This window comes from Typopeltis vanoorti, chromosome 4, assembly GCF_054136105.1.
Source record: "Typopeltis vanoorti isolate ZY-2024b chromosome 4, IOZ_Tvanoo_1.0, whole genome shotgun sequence".
Classification (NCBI taxonomy): Eukaryota; Metazoa; Arthropoda; class Arachnida; order Uropygi; family Thelyphonidae; genus Typopeltis; species Typopeltis vanoorti.
In genome coordinates, this window is record NC_143552.1 from 69,099,393 (window position 1) to 69,123,791 (window position 24,399).

Sequence of the window (24,399 nt, forward strand, 5' to 3'; positions counted from 1 at the left end):
TAAACTAGTGAAAACTGAGGCTATCATATGTATACACCTATTTTATGTACAGCATATGTTAGCTTGTCTTCCTTTTTTGGGGGGGAGGGAGGGGGAAGCTTGTAAATGTAAAGTATGTCATGCACTTTTTTTGAAAATTACTACCCCCCCCTTACACACACACACACACACACACACTCTCTCTCTCTCTCTCTCTCTCTCTCTCTCTCTCTTAAGGTTACTCAGGCTAAATCAATAGAGCACATTTTATCTGCTCCAATTCCAGGGATCTCCAACAAGAACTGGACACCATCCAATGTATCGTACTACAGAACAGCTTCCCCTCAAGGAAGTTTAAAACAAATCTGGACACTTACAAGCTCTGGAAATGCCAAGTGCAACAGCAGAAGTTTCTCCAAATTCTCCCATAGCATGTCCAGAGGTAGATGATGCAAGCAAGAAGACCTGCTGTGGATCTTGAGGTGAGAAATCTATACTGGTAATCATCTACCAGTTCATGATCTTCTCCATCACTTTAGAAAGGGAAAGAGCAACAGGTTAACAGTTTGACAGCATACAGTCATTTCCATATTTGAAATAGACTGAATATGGGCTTGCTTCCATGATGTGAAGGGGGGGGGGTGCGATGCCAGGTGAATATAATAGGATGTGACTAACATGCAGGTTGTTCAATATTCTAATATCTTTCTGGGCCAAAAGTTATAGGAAGCACATGTGGTGAGCTGTTGCTGGTATAGCTGAAGGTAATTTGCTTTGGTCATTGTGTAAGACTTGGAAGAGATGAATGATGCAATGATCAGCTTGTCTTTAGGTGTTGCTACAATGGTTTCAACTGGATCAGAGAGAGAGAGAGGGTGGGAACCCAAGATGATAGAAATTGCATCCACAGCCTTTGCAATGGAACTAAAAGCACAACTGTCATTTGTGCATGAGATATGTTTTCTGCATTTAGCTCTTTCAAAGTCAGACTTTGATAAATTAATGGTTGTTTTACACTTGTTATGGCTTTAGTGTGGGCTAAATAAGGCTGGAGTTTTTTCTCAAACCACTTGAAATGTACTTGCTTTTTTTTTTTTTTGAATGTCAATTTTTGAATGCCTCCATTTGGAGGCATTCAAAAATGAAGGGTCTTGTTCTAACATGGGTAATTTCCATGTTGGAAATTACTCATGTCAGAACACGCCCTCAATCTCAGATTTCCTTTAAAAGGACTTCTCTTCTTATCATTGTCAGAATGCTGTTCTGACCATGAAAAGAGGAGGAAAAATTCCAGAGGTCTTTTCACTTGGACATGGTGCTGAGAATGGCTGACAAAAGGAAATTATGGTTTGAGCTGCTGACAGATGAGGGTGACTTCACCAGTGTATCTGGAAAGAGAACACTGAGTAAGAAAAGACTGAGTGTTTTTTGAGTGGAGAGGAGTGTCTGGTATTCTAGTTGGTTGAGAATTTGTTTTGGCCATTACTACAGCAAATACTTCAACTTCTCTTCCAGCTCTGTCAGTAAATTGGAAAAATGGAGTCAGTCAGAACTGTGGACATTAAAGTCAACAAGAAAGAAGACTTCACTGTTTGGATAATTGGATTACAGGAAATCAAGCTTCAAGGAAAAGAAATTAAAAATTCAGAATTGGGGGAGTAGTACAACAGCAGAAGAAAGATACATTTGTGAAAGGAAACCTTAATTCAGAGAAAGAGGAGATTCAAGATCTGATATTCTCTGGCAAGGAATATCACATTGCAAAAGCTAATGTGCATCCTTCTGGTGGAAAGAATTACAAAGAGTGTAATTCCTTCTGTCAGACTGTGGTTGTTGTGTAACTACCATCTGGGGGTTGGGTCAAAAAAAAGAGGCAGAGTTTTGATATCTAAGAGTGATGATATACATCATTTAAGTTTGTGTGTATGTGGCAAAAAAGTCAATGTGAAAGAGATTTTTGGTAAGATTTTTTTATTTAAAATTTTTTTGATGTTTGCTTTTTATTTTTACTATAGTGATGCTATATTTGATGATGATGATAATGATGATGTCATGGTGTTTCACAGATAAAAAAAGAGCAGAGACATGTACAGAGGAGATACTTTTAAGACGTTGCTCAGAGAAGAGAGCATTAAGTCTCCATGTCATAACATGGCCAACAGTGTTCTCGCTTCCCTGCATACCAGTATTTTGGCTTCCTTCCAGGGATGCAGCAATATATGTGGCAACTGAGTGAGATGCCTCCCAATGTGCTGCCATTAAGGGTCTGGGTCTGTGCACAACCTGGCAGCCAGCCTGCTGAAATGTTTTATTGTAGTATCCTCAAAAACAGGGAAGAGTGGGATATCTATAATATGTCTACATGCCCATGAAGTATTTACACTGCATGTTTGAAGAAGGTAGAGAACAGAATCCCTTGGGGTGGCAAACTTCAGGCATCCAATATGCAAGATGTTCACCTATCAATGAAGACCATCTACCACCTAGTTGATGCCAATTCTTGCCATCATCCTAGTCAGATGTCAGAGAGCCTCCATAGCTCAGTCAGTCAGTATAGGCCCTTTGGTTGAAAAGACCTGGATTTGATTCCCGTCCATGATGTGAGGAATCTTTATCTGGTCTCTTTTGACTAAAGATGAGTTAGCTGGTCTCATATGGAGGTAGAAGGTTTTTTTCTCCTGGAAACTCGGGTTTTTTGTCCCTGAACAGGCAAACCAGCCCCAAGAACACACGCCATTACAGTCAAAAATACACCCCCCCCCCCTCAGCAGGCCAGTTGGGGGTGTTGTACTAACAAAACGTTGCATCAAACGTAACACATGGACCATGCATTGGAAGCAGTATAAATGCACAGAGGAAGAAGATCCCAGTCAGATGTCAGGTGCTATTACAACTTTGATCTGCCATCCTGTCCTCTACAGATAATGCATTACAAAAGTAATTGCATCCACATTTCTTTCTTTCTTAATGCTTATAAAAGTTGTGTGATAAATAAGATAAGATAATGATAATAAGATAATTAATAAGCTCCATCTCTTTCAGAAGATGACAATTACAGGGTTTTTATTTCTCAGATAGAAGGCAATTCAGAAAAGATTGACTGCACTCCACTGGTGTGTCCATCACATTCTATCCTATATGGTTTCTTATATTCTTTAGAATAAACTTGATCTATTGTCAAATGCTGGAATTCACAAAGCAGCCTATTCATGCAGTATTTTAATTATTATTTTTAGCCAAAGAGTCTCCTGAAACCCTTCATTAAGGAGAGTAGCATCTATTCACTCAGAAGAATATTAATCATACATTTACTACCAGGCTTCTGACAAGCTATTTTCTGCTGGAAAAGGTATAGGAAGCAATTTGCAAAACTTTCTCCATAGATTGAATTAAAACAAAAATGACAGAAGCTTTTCCAGTTTGGGGAAGTGATTTAATTAAATATGCTGCAATAGTGATATATCGACTTCCTTCCCTCTTCGGATGTTTGTGTTTTTATATAACGATATTGATAAGACCCTTTCTTGATAACACGTGATGCCTCTGGTTAACAAGAGAGTTGGCTCTGGGAGGAGTCAATCCCATTGTCTCAGAGTCCTGAGATCAGCTTCTCAAGAAGTTCTAAGATATTTATATTTTGGGACTGCACCTCTTAGGACTAATGAATTTTATAAGTTATAATAAAAGAGAGATGATCTCAGGAAAGAGCACAAGTGATATCCTAAATCTGTAGGCGTGGCCAAGGTCTTATTCTTTAATTCCCCGCTGAGGTTCTCATTAATCTTTTTATAAGCGGTGCATCAGATTCCACACACAGACAACTTGATTAGATTACAGAAAACAAAGGTTTAATGAACATTATATATGATACATACAGATTAGAACACTACACAATTTCAGTCAATGGTTAATATATTAAGATATTAAAACTCTAACTGGGCCCAATCATTCCATGCTTAGTATTATTAATGATATTAACCAATAAATTTTCTTTCAAGGCTAGATACATGTGGCAAAAAAAAATCACTTCTAAACTAAATGCTAACAGGCTATCTTGGATATCAGCATTATCATTAAATTCAATACAAAATTCTAGTAGTACTATCATTTGAACCTCAATGCCTTCAAAACCTTTTTTGAATCATCTCAACATTCTCCTAGTAAGTACAATAACTCAGCACTGCTACAAAACTACAATAATTTATCCTTCAAGATTCTGATCGCTACAGTCCTGTCTTATGTTATCATTAAAGCTCTCTCTTTCAATCGATCACTTAAACAAATTCCTTTCATCCACAGCTAGCAATGAAAAGTTTCTACTTATCTATTTTGGAAGTCATCACCGTTGTTGACTTGTTGGAAGCTGGCTTTCTTCAATAGAATGCCCCTTTTCCTTTCCTCAACTGAAACATTGGCAAGTGGTTCTCCAGGCTGTCGACAATTCTCCTTGACCTCCATACGACGAAAGCATGGCCCCTCCTTCTATGGATGACTGACTCGGCTATAGATCTATGATATGCTTTGTGATATTGTCTCCACTGATGCATCATCCAACCAGCTCCGGAGTGGAGGCTCTGCCACCTTCGTCCAGCCTACAACCTCAAGAATCCCAATGCGAGACGATCTAGGAACAAAAAGAGAGCCAGCAGGGGTGCTCTTGACCTTTTTATTTCCCACTGGTCATGGGGATTCCCGCACTCTACGATATCCACATAACACTGAAAACCTTACTCACGTGGGTCAAACGTCATAGCAACCGCCTTCTCTCTTACCCCTCTCCTGCGCCGTTGGTATGCGATCGCCGGGGCGAACCGTCCTTCTCATATTACTGCTCCGGAACTTTGGGGTGACACTCCCTTCCAAACTTTACACAAATCATGCTGCAACGGTCTGAAAGCTTGACCAATCCATCCAAGCTGAAGGGTGGGACAAAGTTGTATACGCAACTCAACTCAACTCAAACTAAAACGACAGGACCTGACCTTGATTGATACTGGTATTGTGGTGACAAAGGCATATCTCATAGATAACTTACAAACAACATATTTTAATGTAAACTATACAACATTTGACACATTTACTTAGTTGCACTTACGACAGGACCCTGACCTTGATTGACATTGGTATTGTGATGACAAAGCATATCTCATAGATAACTTGCTAACAACATAATTTAATGTAAATTATACAATATTTGATACACTTACTCAGTTATAGATAACTTGCTAACAACATAATTTAATGTAAATTATACAATATTTGACACACTTACTCAGATGTATTCTAACATACTTAGACAAGGAAAACTGTACAGTATGGAACTTGGATATATTTACAAGGTTACACTACAGTATACTCAGAGACAAACACGTATTTATTCAATCTCTATAGTTTTGATTGTTAAATTATGAAGAAATTGGAATTCCTATATTCTCAATCGATCACAATTTAACAGTAGCATCAATCATCATGTCCTATTCCCATACTGATATAATTATCTTTTTGTCATTCTAGTCTGAAGGACTCAGTTCAGATCAAGCTTGCTTACAATTGAAACAAAATTTACAACAATTATTACAAGAAAATGAATTGAATTAATATTAAATTAACACATACTTCTAAAGTAACTTAACACTCCTCACATATTCAAAAAAAAAAGGAGCTCAATATGAAGTAACAGCATAAACCAGTGTGATGGAAAATCTATAGGATGTATACTGAAAGTGGCACAGACAGAATTTTTTGTGCATGTCATCAAAATATAAAGAACACACCTTGGACAAAATTTGATACAAATAAAAATATCATGAAGTTTCCTATAATATTGTCATAAATTATATAATTTATGACAGTGTTAATATATTGTCATAATATTTAATAAAATTTATTAAATATTATGACATAATATTATTAAGTATTATGAATAAATATTAAATTTAAAATAATTTAAATAAAAATATATATTTAATTTTTTTTTTTTTTTGCATGGTCTAATAAATCCTGTTCTACAAATCAAAGATGGAAATTTTTGAAGCCACTTCACTTTTCCAATAAGCAGGATGGTGATCACACACCAGGTGATGAAATTCATCTCTCACCTATAAACAATCACAAACACCCATTCCCAAGGCAGGATTCAAACCTGCAGCCTGTTGGATGGGGAGTTGATATGCTAACCACTTGGCCAACTGGGACTGCAGTGACATTTAGAAGTGACACTGCAAAAATGGTTAGTTGGTTGGTTCGTTTTTAGATTACACTAAAGCAACTAAGGCAAACACTCTGTAAATTGTAATGTTTGTGTTTTCAGGATGATTTGTATATTTTTGTGTAATGAAAAAACTCTGACTTCTTATGAGAAAGTTAACTGGTCTTTAGTTGAAGAACAAAAGCTTTATAAAGGTTCATTGCATCTAGGCTGAATTCAGGTCATCTCAGCTGAAGAGCATCGACATCCTTGCAACTGTTGCAGGAGGGAGAAGCAAGTATGTATTAAGTCAAGGACATGTACAGGAGAATGTCATTCTAAGCAAGTTCTGGCAAGAAGTTTGGACATAGATACATCACAGTTAGTTAGAGTTTGCTACAGTTTGCTGATATGAGATACTCCTAAATGAAATAAGTGAAACAATGGTATTAGAAAATATTCCAGAGGAATGCAGTCAGGAGCATAATACTTGAGGTAGAAAAACCATCAAAACCTGAAATGTAGAAAGGCAGCTAGAACATATTCAACTAAATGCTGAATGACAGATGTTTAAAAGTTTTACAGCGGCTGCAAACACAATTAGAAAACCTGTTATGATAGAGAGTACTAAATAAATGTTGAGAGTTTATTTTTCACTTGGTTAGAGTATAATAAAATTAGTTTAATCCTTTATCCAAGTGTGAGCAAACAAAGTTTGCGCCTGAAGTATCTTCAGGACTAGGGTAAAGTGATACAACACCAGGGCAACTCGTTGTAAAGGTGGAGAAAGCTACCAACACTCCTAACTCAGTATCTCCTATAATGCAAAACACATCTCCTTGCGGATATGTTAGACATATCCGCAAGGAGATGTGTTTTGCATTATAGGAGATACTGAGTTAGGAGTGTTGGTAGCTTTCTCCACCTTTACAACGAGTTGCCCTGGTGTTGTATCACTTTACCCTAGTCCTGAAGATACTTCAGGCGCAAACTTTGTTTGCTCACACTTGGATAAAGGATTAAACTAATTTTATTATACTCTAACCAAGTGAAAAAATAAACTTTCAACATCTTTCTCTAAATCCAGAGTAATTTATTAAAAAAGGGTGGCACACCATTTGGCAACTCCTATAGGTAGAGATGACCTGCTAATGCTTCTGCCTGGTATTTCCACTAGGGCCTGGCTCCCACTGAAGAGACCTCAAAAAAGGTCGAAACTAGTCTGGGTAGTGGCCCTTCCTTTAATGCATAACATTAGACATATCCGCAAGGAGATGTGTTTTGCATTATAGGAGATACTGAGTTAGGAGTGTTGGTAGCTTTCTCCACCTTTACAACGAGTTGCCCTGGTGTTGTATCATTTTACCCTAGTCCTGAAGATACTTCAGGCGCAAACTTTGTTTGCTCACACTTGGATAAAGGATTAAACTAATTTTATTATAATAAGTTTAGTTTAATCCTTTATCCAAGTGTGAGCAAACAAAGTTTGCGCCTGAAAGTATCTTCAGGACTGGGGTAAGGTAGTGCAACACCAGGAAACTCGTTGCAAAGGTGGAGAAAGCTCTCATCACTCCTATCTCAGTATCTCCCATAATGCAAAGCACATCTCCTTGCGGATATGTATAATGCTATGCATTAAGGCAAGGGCCACTACCCATACTGGTTTCGAACTTTATTGAGGTCTCGTCAATGGGAGCCAGGCCCAGTAGTGGAGATACAAAGGCAGAAGCAATGTAAGGTCATCCTAACCTATAGGAGTTGCCAAAGGGTGTGCAACCTTATTATTAAATTACTCCGGATTCAGAGAAAGATGTTGAGAGTTTATTTTTCAGTTGGTTAGACTATAATAAGTTTAGTTTAATCCTTTATCCAAGTGTGAGCAAACAAAGTTTGTGCCTGAAAATATCTTCAGGACTGGGGTAAGGTAGTGCAACAGCAGCAACTCGTTGCAAAGGTGGAGAAAGCTCTCATCTGCCATTTCATCTGCTCTCATCTCACTGACGAGACCTCAATAAAGGTCGAAACCGGTATGGGTAGTGGCCCTTGCCTTAATGCATAGCATTACACACATCCGCAAGGAGATGTGCTTTGCATTATGGGAGATACTGAGATAGGAGTGATGAGATCTTTCTCCACCTTTGCAATGAGTTGCCTGGTGTTGCACTACCTTACCCCAGTCCTGAAGATACTTTCAGGTGTGAGCAAACAAAGATAAAGGATTAAACTAACCTTATTATAGTACTAAATAAATTCAGATGGAATATGAGAGAAATTACTCAAAATATTAAACTAGCTGTATGCAAGTGTTCAAACCGATTTTAATTTATGTATCTAAAAGCTGGGTTAGAAGGAAAACAGTTGATCGAAGACTAGAGACCACAGGTATGAGAGTGCTGAGAAAAATTATAGAAATGAGCAGATGACAGCAATGGAAGAAGCATATTAAAAAATGACGATATGAGGAAGAAACTTGAAGACCAAGATCCATGTGAATAGAGGACTGAAATAAAATAAAAAAAAATCTGACAATATGTGGGTCCTTACAGATAACAGATTAATCTGGAAGATAATTATTGACAGGAAGTTAGTAATAATGTAAAGTCTTCGTGTTGTACTTATACACTCCTTGAGGATGCACATTCAGTATTTGATGAGGAGGAGGAAGAGTTAAATATTCAATTAAAGATATCTAGTAGAAGGATTATTACCTTTCATTGACATTTTCTGAGAGATCCCATACTGGAAAGAAAAATATGACTTCTGGTCTAGAAGTGTAATCAGTGAGTGCCAAACCCTAGTAAAAAAAAATAATAATAATAAATTTTAAAAAAATATTATTTACTGCTAATTGCACCTTGCAGTGAATTTACACACTTTTTTTCCCCCCATGAAAGAATTTGGGTATAAGTACTTTTAAACAATGAATCAAATATGAGTTGTTGTAAATTAGTGCATGCATGATGTATAAATAAATAATATTTTAATGCATATTGCCTTAAATTTATGATCACTGATTTCGATTTGTTTGGCTGCACTATAATCAAAGTGTATTTCTTGAAATATATAATGGTTTGGTGAACAATTATTAAACACTCAATAATAAAATTTTCCAATAATTCAGGATTGTTATCATTTGGTCGCATAAATCACTTGTATAGGCAGCTCTTACTACAGCACACAATGCATCCACTATAACTGAAAAGTCCTGGTAAAGTCACAGAGGATAACTCTTATTCTTAGAAAAAATTTCCAAAACAGCAAACCTATTCCTTGAGTCCCTAAAGGTTCACTGCAGTGATTTGATCATACATTCTGTTTCACCATTGTTGTAGCTTTTTTGTATTACAACAGCAACTTGTGGTAAAGTTATTGCTACTGATATGGTCACTTCTACAGCTTCTTTGAATTGTTTTTCATGGTTTTAATAGACAACAAATCTGCATGTGGATTTATCCCAGTTTACTATACGAAAATTTGGTGTGAATATAGTAGGTCAAATCCTTTTTTTTTGTGATAAAATAATCAAACTAGTCAAATCCCTTTGTGATAAGCCAGTTTATCCAAACATGTTAAAAGAGGTAACATCATTTGTTTAGTAAACAATGTTATTACAACAATGGAGAATGAAGAACAATAACACATAACAATGTCTAGCTGGTTTTTATAATCTGAACATCTTGGCCTACATATAAGATTGTGCAAGTGGCCACCAGAAGTGTGATATTATAAGCTAAATCATGTGAAACTTAACGAAAACCAGCTGCAATTATTTTGTTTGGTCTTTTGATATGAAATGTTATATGACATTTTCAAGTGAGCCATGTAGATGTGTTAGTGTTACGAACTGAAAATACTATATTAGAATCAGTATTTTCTGGCATTAAACCACTCACAAAGAAGTCAAAAAGAAATTATGTTTTAATTCAACTAGTTTCATGAAAAAAATATGTTTCACTTCATCAGGAACAAATTAAAAAACTACAAGCAAAGTAATAACAGTTAACATTTCTAGTGAAGAATATTTGAAAACATTTAAACAATCGAAAGCATGCATTCACTGTTATGCTGGCTGCTGGTTTATGGGTTGCTGTATACTGCCGGATGTGTTCTGAATGCCAATCGGAACATATCAAGGACTCTGAGAATGAAAATAAAGCATAAATCAGGGGTGGCAGCACATATAACAGATACAAAATATCTAGTAGAATGGCAACAAACTGAAATGCTCCACATTGATTATTGCTTTTATTTTAGTATCCAAAGAATCAGCTGAAATGATGAAGTTATCCTCTACAGCATAACAAAAAACAAGGGATGAGTTTACATCAAAATCTGGTCTTCCTTAATCCATCATGACACACTTGTATCTCCCAGCAGTATACAGCAGCCCATGAACTTGCAGCCAGTGTAACATGTTCTTTCTCCACAGAAGCTTACCCAATGAAAATACTACATATCAAAAAGAATGTTAGACTTTCTTAACATTTTAAATTCTTTCTCCATTCTAAAGAAAAAAATTAAAATGTTATATTTGAAGAAGATGCCAAGGATTATGCCAGTGGAAAGCATGAAAATACTAACCTAACCAATGTTCTTGGTAACTGTCTGATATGGCAAACTGCTGTTTTCACTGAGTTATATGATAACTGGTTATTTCTCCTTTCCCTTAATGTTTCATTTGCCGAAATACTTTTGTTTCGTGTAAGAATGACATTTAAACAAAGTATAATGAAATCCAATCATAAATTAGATAACCAACAGACTACATAATGAGAACTGAAATATTAACAGCAATACTACATATTTGGATATGTGACATACTGAAATTCAATAATAAACTGTCAAAAATTTCTCCTTTTCTCTAAGATAACATTTGTTTAATATTTTAGAGTTGTTATTTCAGCTCACTTTGTTCAAAGATCAATAATTTATGCATAATTCATTGATATTAATTAGCTGCAAAAACTCCATACTTATATTTTTTTTCTTATTAAACATTCTTGTTCATATCACTGCATCTTATTTTCACTGTACAGATTACACTTAAGGAAAGTTAATGCAAAATAGATCAAACACTTTTCATTTTTCTAATCCAGCATAAAAATAAAAAAAAATCAATAGCTCATATATGTTTAAAAATAACTATACCATTCAAAATAATAATAACAGAATTCATAAAGTTATCATTATTATTTGCAGTTCTCCATGGGGTCAAAGACTCATTGTGGGAGGAACCCCTGCCATATATACAACTCATCATAATATGCCTTAAATACATTTACATTCTCTGCAGACACCACACACAATGCATTCCAATCATTCACCACTCTCCATATAAAAAAAAACTTGCTTCTCACTCCTTTGCTCATACCCTCCTTATACAGCTTCCAGGGATTACCACTTGTTCTCTCATCCCCACCATTCTATAAAAAAATCCTCTTCAACATTATTTTGATAAGAACCCCTTACCAACCTATATGTCTCTATCATATCATCCCTCCTTCTATCCATCAGACTCTAAATATAAATGCATCTTCTCAACCCTTCTTCATACTCAACATTCCAAAGACCAGAATTCACTTTAGTCACCTCTGGACTGTTCCAATATCCCTTCATCCTTTTGAAGAGCTTGAAACCAGGTAACCAAATCTTGCACAATATTCCACATATGGCCTAATCAAAGCCTTATTATTATTATTATTATTAACATCCGACCTCCATGGAGTCAGAGACAATGGAACCAGAATCTCCCCACTTCTACAAGTCAGTGTCCTTTGTATCATCACCACAATTTGCTGTGTTTTCCTCACAATTATAGAAATGTGTCTCCTAAATTTTAGATACTCATCCACCATCACACACAGATCTCTTATTTCATCCACCTCTCCAATATATTCTCACCAAGTGCACTATACATCCCATCTTTGTTTTCCATATTTTAAAACCTTATGCTTTGCAACACTGAACTGGTGACCCTACGTCTATGCCCATTCACTCAGTCTATTCAAGTTCTCTTGTAAAGCCACAACATTTACTCTAATCATGGCTCTTTCCAACTTTGCATGATTTACAAACTAAATATCCCCCAGCCAAACCTTCCCCAATATCATTAACATAGAAATTAAACAGCAGTGGTCCTAAAACAGATTCTTCAGGCATGCCACTAGTTACTTTCCTCTTCTGGGATACTGCTCACTCCAAACACAACTTGCTGATACCTTTCAGATAGCAATATCCAATCCAATGCACTAATCTATTATCCAATCCCATTCACTCTAGTTTGACTCTCAACTTACCATGTGGCAGTCTATCAAAAGCCTTTGTAAAATTTAAGTACACTACTGTGTATCCATCTCCCATGTCCAATGCACCTATCACTTTCTTGTAATATGTAAACAAATTACTCAAGTATGACCTTCCTTTAACAAATCCATGCTATTCATCAAAGAGAATACCACTCTTGTTAACCCAATTTCTGGATCCTGGTTATCACGAACCTCACCAACACTTGAACGACAACACCTGACATACAAATTTTTCTATAATTTGAAGCTTGTGTTCTGAAGTGGTACAATCTCTTCAGACCCTCCCTTATGAAGTGGTACAATCTTTGCATACATCCATTCTTTTAGTACTTGATCCACTGTAAGATGCATAATAAACAACTATGCCAAGGCAGATATCAATTCCTGACATATTCCCTCAAAATACGTGGTGATATATCATCATGACTCACAGCCTTATTAACGTCAAGTTTACTCAATACTCCATATATATGTAACTTCACTCACAGTTGGTCTCTCCCCCCCTCCTTTCCATTGCTCTCAAACTCTGCATGAAGTCACATTTACAAGTATGAAATACCTTTAAACTGCTCGCTTATCTCAACCATATCCTCTGCAGCAGTTATCCTTTTACCATTTTCATAAACCAATGTTATCCTTCGATAATCTTTCTTTTTTATGCTACCTACATATTGAAAGAACTTCCTTTTTTTCCCCCCCTCACTTTACTGGCTAATCATTGCTCATCCTGCATTTGCTACCCTTACCAAGTGAGTTGTTTTTTTTCTCTTTGTACTCCATATGGAACTGATAACACCCATCTTTGTTGTCTCCACAATGTCTTCTTCCTCTGTATTGTATGTCCATCTTATTTAACCTTCTAACCTTCAGAATACATTTAGACACTGGTTTTACTAGATAATTCTTAAATATCACCCAAGCAGTACTGATCTCATTTCCACCCACTCCTCATTCCATGCAACAGCTACAAGTTATTTCCTAAGCTTTTCATAATCACCAGCCTTATAGTTTCACATATATCCTATCCTCACAGAAGTTCTTACACGGCTAGTAACCACCCAGGTTAATCACTTCATGGTTACCCTCATCAACCGGAGGGAGATTTGACACTTCATTTATAATGAGATAATCAAATCCAACCCCCTCAATTCCCATATGCCGTGTGTTACATACTACCTGAGGTAGTTGTCTCTCAAAAACTTGAGAAATTCATGTTCTTAACTTTCAGATGCTATCTCATCATCCCAATCTATAATGCCCTAATAACACATAATGATCACCCTTTTCCTATTTGCTTATACATTTTATGGTCACTATCCTTAACATTACCAGGTCTATAGCAACATCCCACTAAGCATTTCATTCTATTCAGCTCTATTTCACACCATACTGCCTCAAAACCACTGCCACTATTACTATTTCCTCCCTTGCATTGGCATAACTCCTTTTCTATCATCAACAGCACTCTACCTCCCTTTTTTTTTTTTTTTTTTTTTTTTTTAAAGTTTCTGTCTTCATGAAAAATATCATACCCTTCCATCTCAATTTCTGTCAGCATGTCATCCTCATCCAAACACATATCCCTTATTCTGACAATTTGTGGGTGAACAAACATGCAACAATTTTGTTTCTTATGTTTTTGATACTTCTAGCACAGATACAAGTATAACAGTTCATTTCTGGATCTATAGCAAGTTTTACTGATAGATGTGATTACACCATACCTTCCTTGAGCCATTTTTTCTCTCTCTCTCTCTCTCTCTCTCTCTCACTCATTACCTATCCCAGTACACTCTTAAAACTCAATTGTTCCTACTACATCCTAGGTCATCTTATTCCTTTCTTGTTTACTCACACTCTCACTTCCTCTTTGAGCAGACCTTTCTCATGCTGTGCATTTCCTATCATACTGTTATCTTTTACTCTCTTCAACAACTGCCTGATATCCATTCTCACATAATGCTTAATCTCCATCTCATCTCCTCACAATCATATCTAAGCAACACACTACTACATTTCCTATTACACTATTATCTTTCATCATGCTCAACAACAACCTCCTGATATCCAGTCTTACAATCTCCTTGTTCCCAGTCAAATCATTTGTTACTACCAAATCTTCTTGTTCATTCACCAATAATAATCGAATCCCCCACACAATACCACTCCCAGGTATTCATTACCTTTTTCATTTGGACATCATTTTAGTCTTCTTCACTCTTCCATAAGTATCTACAATTCACTTCATTTTTCATTTCAACTTAGCTTTCAAATTTTGCATTTTTTGCTATCATTCTCTCTTGCTATTTTATTGTGTCACACATGCTTTTCTTCTGTCAGCCCTGCTTGTCATCTTACTGTTACTTCTTGCTTGTTACCAGTTCTTACTTAATGTTACTTGCACTTTATTTTTCACCATCATTCTTGCACACTTTCTTATGGTCAGCACACTGTTTTTTTCCTCATCAGTTTCACTTGCTTTCTTACCATTCACATAATCTTCCTTGACATATCCATTTCAATGTTGCCAACTTCCCTATTCTGATTCAAACAAGGCCCATGGTCCATCAGCATATTGCACCTCCTGCATACCCATATTCGTTCCTTTCTGTTTTTCAATATTTCCACATAAGCATTAGAAACATCTCTGCACACATACATATTACACTCATTGCACCACACCATTCTCAAAAAGTTCACTCCATTCATTTTATTGTAATAATTCACACCAACTTACAGAATAATCTCCCGTTTACCACTATTTTGTTCCAAAGTACTAAACAAGGAATTAACAAAGAATTAAAAATAACGCTGTCTAAAATATTTAATCAAACACTGCATTCTAATCATAAATATCACACAGCAACACCCAATCTATAAATTACACAATATCATCACATAATAAATGTAAAATTAACTTACCTTGCTACAGTCCATTTAATGTACGAAAGTAACATATTATCTAAGAGAGACTGTTTAAGAATCTTCCTCGCCCCCCCCCCCCCCCAACAGCAAGCAGTCTAAGTATTGTGTAAACACTGCTCTAACAAACTACTGATAGTGCTGACCAAATCCTCATAGGTATAATGCTATTTTCAAAAGAAATTCACTACGGCAAACTATTTCTGTGGTCCATATGGGTTTGCTATAGTGAGAATGGAATGTAACATTCACTTTCACTAGGGAATCAGAGGCAACAGGTGAACTAACAAAAGCGATGCAGGACCTTCAACAAAAAACAGGGAAGGCAGCAAAGAAAGTACAGAAATACCATGTTATAGTACCTGTCATTGCTTAAAAGATCAAGGAAAGGAAATAAAAGGCACAGCATATAACGTTCAAATGAAAATAAACTTCTTGAATGGGAGGGGGGGGGATGGGTAATTTTAAGTATAGCAAAAGATTTCATATTGGGAAATTGGATAATGCAACTTTTTTGCATGTCCAACAGAAGATATAGAGAATTTGAGTCATCAGAAAGAGCAAGTGACATGAGAAAAGAAAGGAGGGAAAAAAAAGATTTCATGTTGAAGACATTTCTAATGATCTGGAATGATACTTTTTTTATTCCTACAACCTCCCAGAACCCGATAATCTGCAAGTATCTAGTGACTCGGTTCACAGAACTAGTCTCAAGTTGAAGACAATAAACATTTACCAATATAGAAATTGATTTCTCTTATAAAGGAAAATTTTGTAGGAGAATAGAGAGAAGCAGGAATAACAACGATAAAAAACACTGCTAGATCAAATCAGATATTTTTTGATACCATATCAAAAGGAAAATTGTATAAATAAGTTTTCAGACAATTCATTGCAATATCAAGGCAAGTCTCATGCTAAAGATTGCATTTTGTGAACCTTTTGGTAAGTGTCAAAACTTTATACATTTCAAAAGAAAACTGTTTTGCTATAAAACAATATTAGATTTTCATTATAATCTTTCTATTAGTTTTCTGATGCCAAAATGAAGTTCTTATAGGATCTTATCATATTTTCTATACTTTCTCTAAATTTAAGGTTTTACTGGTGTTTTAAGCATCTATTGAGAGTATTTTTTCATAGTAGTATAGCTTTGAAAATTACAACTTTCATACATAGGATAATCTACTGAGAAGAGCCCTCAGTAGATTATCCTATGAGATGACATTCTCTCATTCACTAATAAAAGGTGAATGAGAGAATGTCATCTAGCAGTGCAATATCTAAGGCAGCTCTCATGCTAAAGATTATATTCCCTTAAGTCTGTCAACTTTATTGAAAACTTTTTTAAAAACTAAGTTTTTCATAAGTTTGGCAGTTACCAGGTAATGAAGATAAAATAATTGCTCAGCTGTGACAGATAAGTTAAATTTTATATTTATTGTGTAGTGATATCAATAGTTTTCAAATGGATTTTGTTTTATGATATGAGAGTGGTTTGCAGTGTTTGAAGAAGATTAAGATTGTATATTAATTAATTTATGCATTTCCTTGTATGTTTATTGATTTGAGACAAAATGGTAATGAGAATGAAGTCAGCACATAGATCAGCACTAAAGCCAAATGTGAATAGCATGGCTTTTTCCAAAACCAAAATAGTAAGGTGCTACAACATGTGCAAATGTGGATAGATGTCATAGATGGTTATGTGGGAGACTAAATAGGAGAAAGAGACGAGTGAGTGTGGTATGAAGGAAATGTGACATGCTCGCAGACTAAGGCATCTTTGAATGCAAGTGGTAGTGGACAAAAGGCAGAGCAGGAGATCATAAGGATAGCTATGGAAGTGGTGGTAAAACAGAGTCCAAGACTGATAGCAAGAAAGAGAATGGGACTAATAGTAAAAGTCTAAAAGGTAGTGAGTGTGAATGGCAGTGAGACAGCTATTTAAGATGAGAAAGTGAAGGTGTAAAGATGAAGCCTATGCAGGGTGAAATTAAGGGAATGATGGACATTAATGAAACAGTGAGGAAGAATGGAATGAAAGATGTCAAAGAGGAAATAAATGATTTCAGAGTGGCTTTGTATGGAGATTCAGTTACTAGAGGTGTGGTAAAGAGAAGGTACATGATGTTTGTTTTCTGGGAGAAGAAAGAGCAGAGCAATTGAGGTATTGGATATGAGGATTAAGAAAACAAAAGAGTTGATAGTGATAGTAGGAACAAATTGTCGGTTGAGAACAAGAATGATATGAGGATATGAAACTGCTGTTGAGGAGAGTAAAAGATAACAGTGCGACAGGAAAAGTAGTCAATGTGTTGATGAGGTGTGATGTGAGTGAAGTTCATGAACAGTATGCTAGCAGAGCTGTGTGAAGAGTGCATTTTGTGAATGTGTTGGATGAATCTGAAGCAGAAATGGAACAACATTTAAATGGTTTTGGTGTAAGTCAGATGGACTGTTGCTGGAAGGGAGAATAATGAATGTAGCGAATGGAAAGGAGTAACCATAGTATTCAACACAAAACACGAGGCTAATCTTCTTGAATGGCAGGCAGTCTCAAGTAGAGTAATGTGGGAAAATATGAGAATGGGGGAACTGGACAATGAGACTTATTTGTGCCTATGGTCCCACAGAAGGTTCTACTAAGGTAGAAGTGGAGGAATTTTTTGACGCTCTAGAAAAAGCAACTGACACAATGAAAAAGGAAAAGTTGGTCCTTGTTGGGGATCTAAATAGCAGAGTAGGAAATGATTGCTAGACATACAAAAATATTTTGGGAAAATTTGGAGAAAAGAGCAAAGCTAATAATAATGGCAAATATCTGTTGGATTTCTGCTCAGGACATGGACTGGTTATTACTAACACCATGTTCCAACATAAAAATGTGCACAAATTCACATGGAGAGAAGAGGCTAGGAATAAGAAAAGTCTCATTGACTATGTTATTGTTGATAGTGATGTCTTCTCCCTGGTGCAGGACACCAGAGTGTACAGAGGATTTGAAATTGGAAGTGATCACTATTTAGTCTTGAGCAGGATAAAATTGAATTTAATATTGAAAAGAATAGCATGTAAGAAAGTTTTAATGCGAATAAAAGTTGAGCAGCTCTCAGATGTGAACTGTAGACTAAAATACAGAAACATTATTGAAAAGAAAATGAAAGAGTTTGAGAACAGGAATCAAACCTTGGAGATTCAGTGGCAAACTCTGAAGAAAACATTGATTGATTCTGCCAGAGAGGCATGTGGTGAGGTTGTGTGCAAGGATAAAAAAGTCAGAACTCCCTGGTGGACACAGGAAGTTAAAGAGGCAGTAAAGGAAAAGAAGAAAGCATATCAAAAGTTCCTGGCAAATAAGTCAGCTTTTACTCTTACAGAATACAGAGACAAATGTAAGAAAGCTAAACAGTGTGTAAAACTAGCTAAACAAAAGTCATGGGAGGACTTCGGCAAGAATATAGAAAATAAATATCAAGAAGGTGGCAAAATATTCTGGAGGTTGTTGAAGAAGCTTAGGAATGGAGGAAAGAGTGCTATAAAAGGAGTTAGAGATGATAAAGGTGACATGAAAACAGGAGAAAAAGATATCCTTGAAGTATGGAGTAATTACTTTGAAAAACTGCTAAATGAAACAAGCAGTGATGACAGCACAGTGATAAAAAACACTGACCAGGCATGCAGTCAGGAATACATATCCATACTTGAAGTAGAAAAAGCCATCAAAGGCTTGAAATGTGGAAAGGCAGCAGGAGTAGATGATATTCGACCAGAAATGCCGAAGTATGGTGGTATAAAAGTCTTACAGTGGCTGCACTGCATAGTTCAGAAAGCCTGGACAGAGGGGACGAATTCCCGATGATTGGAGTAGAGCTCTCATAGTACCCATATATAAAAAGGGAAATAAAACTGAATGTGAGAATTACAGAGGTATTTCCCTACTGAGTGTTCCTGGCAAGATCTATGCCAGCATACTTGAGAAACGGTTGAGAAGAATTGTGGAAGAAATGCTTGGTGAAGAACAAGCTGGATTCAGGCCAAATAGAGGATGTCAGGATCAGATCTTCACTTTACGACAAATAGTCGAGAAAGCATGGGAATATAAGAAAGATCTGTATTTAAGTTTTGTCGATTTGGAAAAGGCATATGACAAGGTGCCAAGAGAGAAGCTATTCAATATGCTACAGTTATATGGTGTCAATGGGGCTTTATATCAAGCAATACTTAGTCTTTATTTGAGTTGTAAGTCAGCAGTTAGAATTGAAGGAAGTACAGGAAGATGGTTTAATGTTAAATCTGGTGTGAGACAAGGATGTACATTATCCCCTCTGTTATTCATTATCTATATGGATCACATTATGAAGGAAAGTGGTATTAAACCTGATATCAAAATTGGAGATGTTAATGTCAGCTCTTTGCTTTATGCGGATGATGTTATACTTCTAAATAAATCCGCTACAAGTCTGCAAGATTCTCTGACTAAATTGAATAGCTGTTGTAATAGATATGGTATGAAGGTCAGCAATAAAAAGACAAAGACAATGAAAATAGGCAGAATCATTGAAAATGTCAACTGTGTTGTGAATGGAGAACCTGTGGAACAAGTAAAACATTTCAGCTACTTAGGCACAATTTTTACCGAAGATGGTAAATTAAATATAGAAATAGACAACAGAATCAGCAAAGCTGGTATGGTGGGAAGTCAATTGAATAAATTCATATGGAATAAGAGAGAAATTAGTCGGAACACTAAATTAGCTGTATACGAGACAGTGTTCAAACCAGTTTTAACTTATGGATCTGAGAGCTGGGTCAGAAGTAAAACACTTGACCAAAGACTAGAGACCACAGATATGAGAGTCCTGAGAAAGATTAGAGGCGTGAACAGATGGCATCAATGGCAATATCATATTAAAAATGAGGATATTAGGAAAGAACTTGACATTGTCAGCATCCAGAAATGCATTAGCAGAGCTAATCTCAGGTGGTATGGTCACTTAAATAGAATGGGAGAGGAAAGATTAGCAAAACAAGTGTTCTCTGCCAGGTTGGCAGGAAAACAACCCAGAGGAAGACCAAGATATAGGTGGATTGATACGGTACAAAGTGCCTTAGACGATAGAAATATAAGATCTGATAATGTTGGAGTCTTGACAAGTAACAGACTGATTTGGAGGAAAATTGTAGATAGGAAGTTAGTAATGATGTAATTTTTTCATGTAGTACTGTCATATCCTGTACACCCCTTGAGGGTACATAGCAGGAATTTGATGATGATGATGATGATGGTGAATGGAAGATCTCGGAAAGGAGATGATATGGAAGTGCAGGAAAGTAACATAGGAGAGTTTGTGAATGGAGGGAATGAGAGTGTAGGAACATAAGAAAGGGAAACAAAAAGGGTTGAACAGAGAGAGAGAGAAATGCTGAGTAAGAATTGTGGATGCTGGATTCAGAATAATTGTGTGAACACAGATAAAAAGGATTGAGAAAGCTCAGAATGTTGTAATGGCTGGCGTAATATGGAGGAGTCGCATCTGAGAAGAGGTATCAGTGGGATTTATTATAGAATCGGAAATGAGCTATTATGTTTGTATATGAATGCTAGTACTTGAAGTAGGGGAATTAAATTGTTGCATTGATCAAAAAACTTCGAATAAGTGAGATATGGTTGGATGAGGATGACATCCTGACAGGAACAGAGATGGAAGTATATATATAAGTTTTGTAAAGACAAGCATAGCAAAAAGGGAGGAAAAGTACTGCTGGAGCTCAAATATCAAACCAAAGATCACTCCCAACTTCATCTTCGTGGTCATAACTGGTGATAGGTTTATAGTTATGACCTTGAGACAAAGCAACAGTCATTCCTAGCAGTGGAAGTCACGAAATTCACCAAGGTCAAAAAAATGTTAAGTTCAATGTCGATCTTTTCTTTTTTTTTTTTTGACATTGTACGAGGGCTGTTCGATAAGTCCGTGCAAAGTCAAAGAGATGGTGCCTCCAGTATATATCGAGGTTATTTTGGAGAACCACACACTAAGTTTCAGTCAGATAGATCTATTACTCTGTGTTTGGCATTCATTTGAATCGATCAAGTACAGTGATTTGTGAAAAATGGACGAGAAAGAATTTTGTGTAGTGATTAAACATTACTTTTTGAAAGGCAAAACAGCTCAGGTACCCAAAGCTAAGCTTGATAAACATTATAGTGAGTCTGCACCTTCGATTAGAATGGTTTATAAGTGGTTTAGTAACTTTTGAAGTGGGCATATGAGCACTGTGATGCTGAATGTTCTGGATGCCCTGTTGAGGTCATTACTCCAGAAATTATTGAAAAAATCCATGATATGGTGATGGATGATAGAAGAGTGAAGGTGCATGAAATTGGATCCCAGCGATGGTGGTCTGGAAAAAAGGATAGTGAAAAAGACTCAGGAGAAGTAGAGCAAAGAATATGGGAAGAAAAGCAAAGAAAAAAAAGAGGAAGAATGAAAAGGGCCAGTACCATCACTGGGAGGTCTCCTCCACCACCACAAACAGGTGTCCCCACATTGAGGGGGGGGGGGTCTGTACTTGGGATATTATTGTTTAACTTTGTAAACCTATAGCACATTCATGCCATGAGTGTGCTAAGGATTTTTTTGTACTTTTTATTTATTTATTTTTTACATAATATGCAAATTTTTCAAGTTACTTCAGGCTTCAGATAGTGGGATGGTCTCACACTGGGTGATGAAATTCATTATTATTATTACCACCCCAAGACCTCATGGAGTCAAAGACTCATCTGGGAGGTCCTTTTATCACACACACACACACAGCTCATCATACCATGTTTTAAACACATTCAAACTCTTTGCAGGCATCACATTCTCAGGCAAGGCATTCCAATCATTCACAACTTTGCATGAAAAAAAACCTGCCTCTCACTCCCCTACTCACACCCTCTTTATACAGTTTCCAGGGATGACCTCTGGTTCTCCCCTGATCTCCCACTATTCTCTGTAAAACTTCTCCAGCATTGATCCTATAACAACCCCTTACCAACTTGTAGGTCTCTATCATATCTCCCCTCTTCCTCCTATCCACTGGACCCTGCAAATTACATCTTCTCAAATCTTTCCTCATACTCAACATTCCAAAGGACAGAAACTACCTTAGTCAGTCTCCTTTGGATCCTTTCCAACATATCTTCATCCTTCTGAAAACCTGGTGACCAAATCTGGGCACAATAGTCCATGTGTGTGGCCTAATCAAAGCCTTATACAACGGAACAAGAATCTCCCTACTTCTACACATCAGTGTCCTCCGCATCATTCCCAGAAGCCTTTGTGTTGTCTTCACAATTTTGGCTATGTGTCCCCTAAATTTTAGATCCTTATCCACTATCACCCCCAGATCTCTTATTTCCTCTACCTCCAACAATATATTCTCACCAAGCATAAATTCTGCATCCCATCTTTGTTTTCCAAATTTTAAAACCTTACATTTTGCAACATTTAACTCACATCCCAATTTCCGTGCCCAATCACTCAATCTATTCAAGTCTTCCTGTAAGGCCACAACATCTTCACTACACTTCATGGTTCATCCCAACTTTGCATCATCTGCAAACAACTGAATATCTCCATCCAAATCTTCGCCAATATCATTAATATATATGTTAAACAGTAATGGCCCTAAAACAGACCCCTGAGGCACTCCACTAGTGACTTTCCTTTTCCTGGATATCGCTCTCCCCCCTTACACAACTTGTTGATACCTATCAGATAGCCAGTCTCCAATCCAATGCACCAATCAAATATCCAACCCCATCTGCTCTAGTTTGACTGTCAACCATGAGGTACTCTATCAAAAGCCTTTGTGAAGTCCAAGTATATTACCGTGTACCTTTTTCCTCTGTCCAAGGAAGCAGTCACTTTATTGTAATAAGTAAGTAGATTACTAAAACAATGACCTCCCTTTAGCAAATCCATGCTGTCCATCAAAGATAATACCATTGTTATCAACCCAACTCTGGATCCTAGTTCTCACAAGCTTCTCCAACAACTTAACGAAAACACCTGACACACAGATAGGCCTATAGATTGATGCTTGAGTTCGATCACTGCCTTTATGAAGTGGCACAATCTTGCCCTCCTTCCATTCCTTAGGAAGTTGACCGAGTGTAAGACTCGTATTAAAAAAATATGTCAAGGTAGGTGTCAACTCCCTGGCACATTCTTTCAGAATATGTGGTGATATATTATCAAGTCCCACAGCCTTATTAACATCTAGTTTACTCAACTCCCCATACACCTCTTGCTCACCTACAGTCAGTCTCTCCTCCCCATCATCAACTGCTCTCAATCCCTCCATGAAGTCACATCTTCCACTTAAGACATGGACAAATGGCAATGAATGTTAGTTCAATGGTACCAAGTATAAGGTTATGCATTTTCAACAGAGAACACTGGAGGCAGAATATTACATTAATGGGAATCTGTTGAAAGTAGTCACTGAAGCCAGAGGATTTGAGAGTTATTATGGACAGTAAATTAGAGGTCACACTGCTAAGGTGGTTAAGTCATCATGTTAGACAACTACACCATTAAAGAGAATACTAACTTGTAGGAATAAGGAATTTATTCTCCCACTTTTTACAAGGCACTGATCAGACCACATCTGGACTGCTAAATGTAGGTACTGTCACCAAGGTTCTAAGAGGATGGAGAGACAGCTGTAAATATCCGTAAAATTTGAAGTATAAACTGAGAATAAGGTTACTTAAATATAAAGAGCTAATAAGCTTCATTTCGGCGATATAAACATTTTTTAAATTAAGGGGATATTAAATCCCACATTGTTTTAAAACCGAATAAGAAACTCAAGATTGGAATCAGAGGGTTTCAATCTGAGAATAAGGTACTTTGGAGGAAGTACAAGATGAATAATGGTAATAATCAGTTACATGAAGAGTATAAAGAACAAGTCAAAAGGGTGACTCAGTAAGGAAAACAAAAG

The 24,399-nt window shown here is 36.6% G+C and overlaps 1 protein-coding gene across 4 annotated transcripts in view; it reads right to left on the reverse strand.

Moving 5' to 3' along the window:
• The window catches only part of LOC150107391 (sister chromatid cohesion protein DCC1), a 280,847-nt gene that overhangs the window by 22,722 nt on the left and 233,726 nt on the right, over positions 1-24,399 (reverse strand). For all 4 annotated transcript variants that reach the window (XM_090391252.1, XM_090391253.1, XM_090391251.1 and 1 more), the window contains exon 10: positions 8,875-8,960. In XM_090391252.1, coding sequence (XP_090247378.1) covers positions 8,875-8,960 — 86 coding nt within the window. The remainder of the gene's footprint in view (positions 1-8,874; positions 8,961-24,399) is intronic.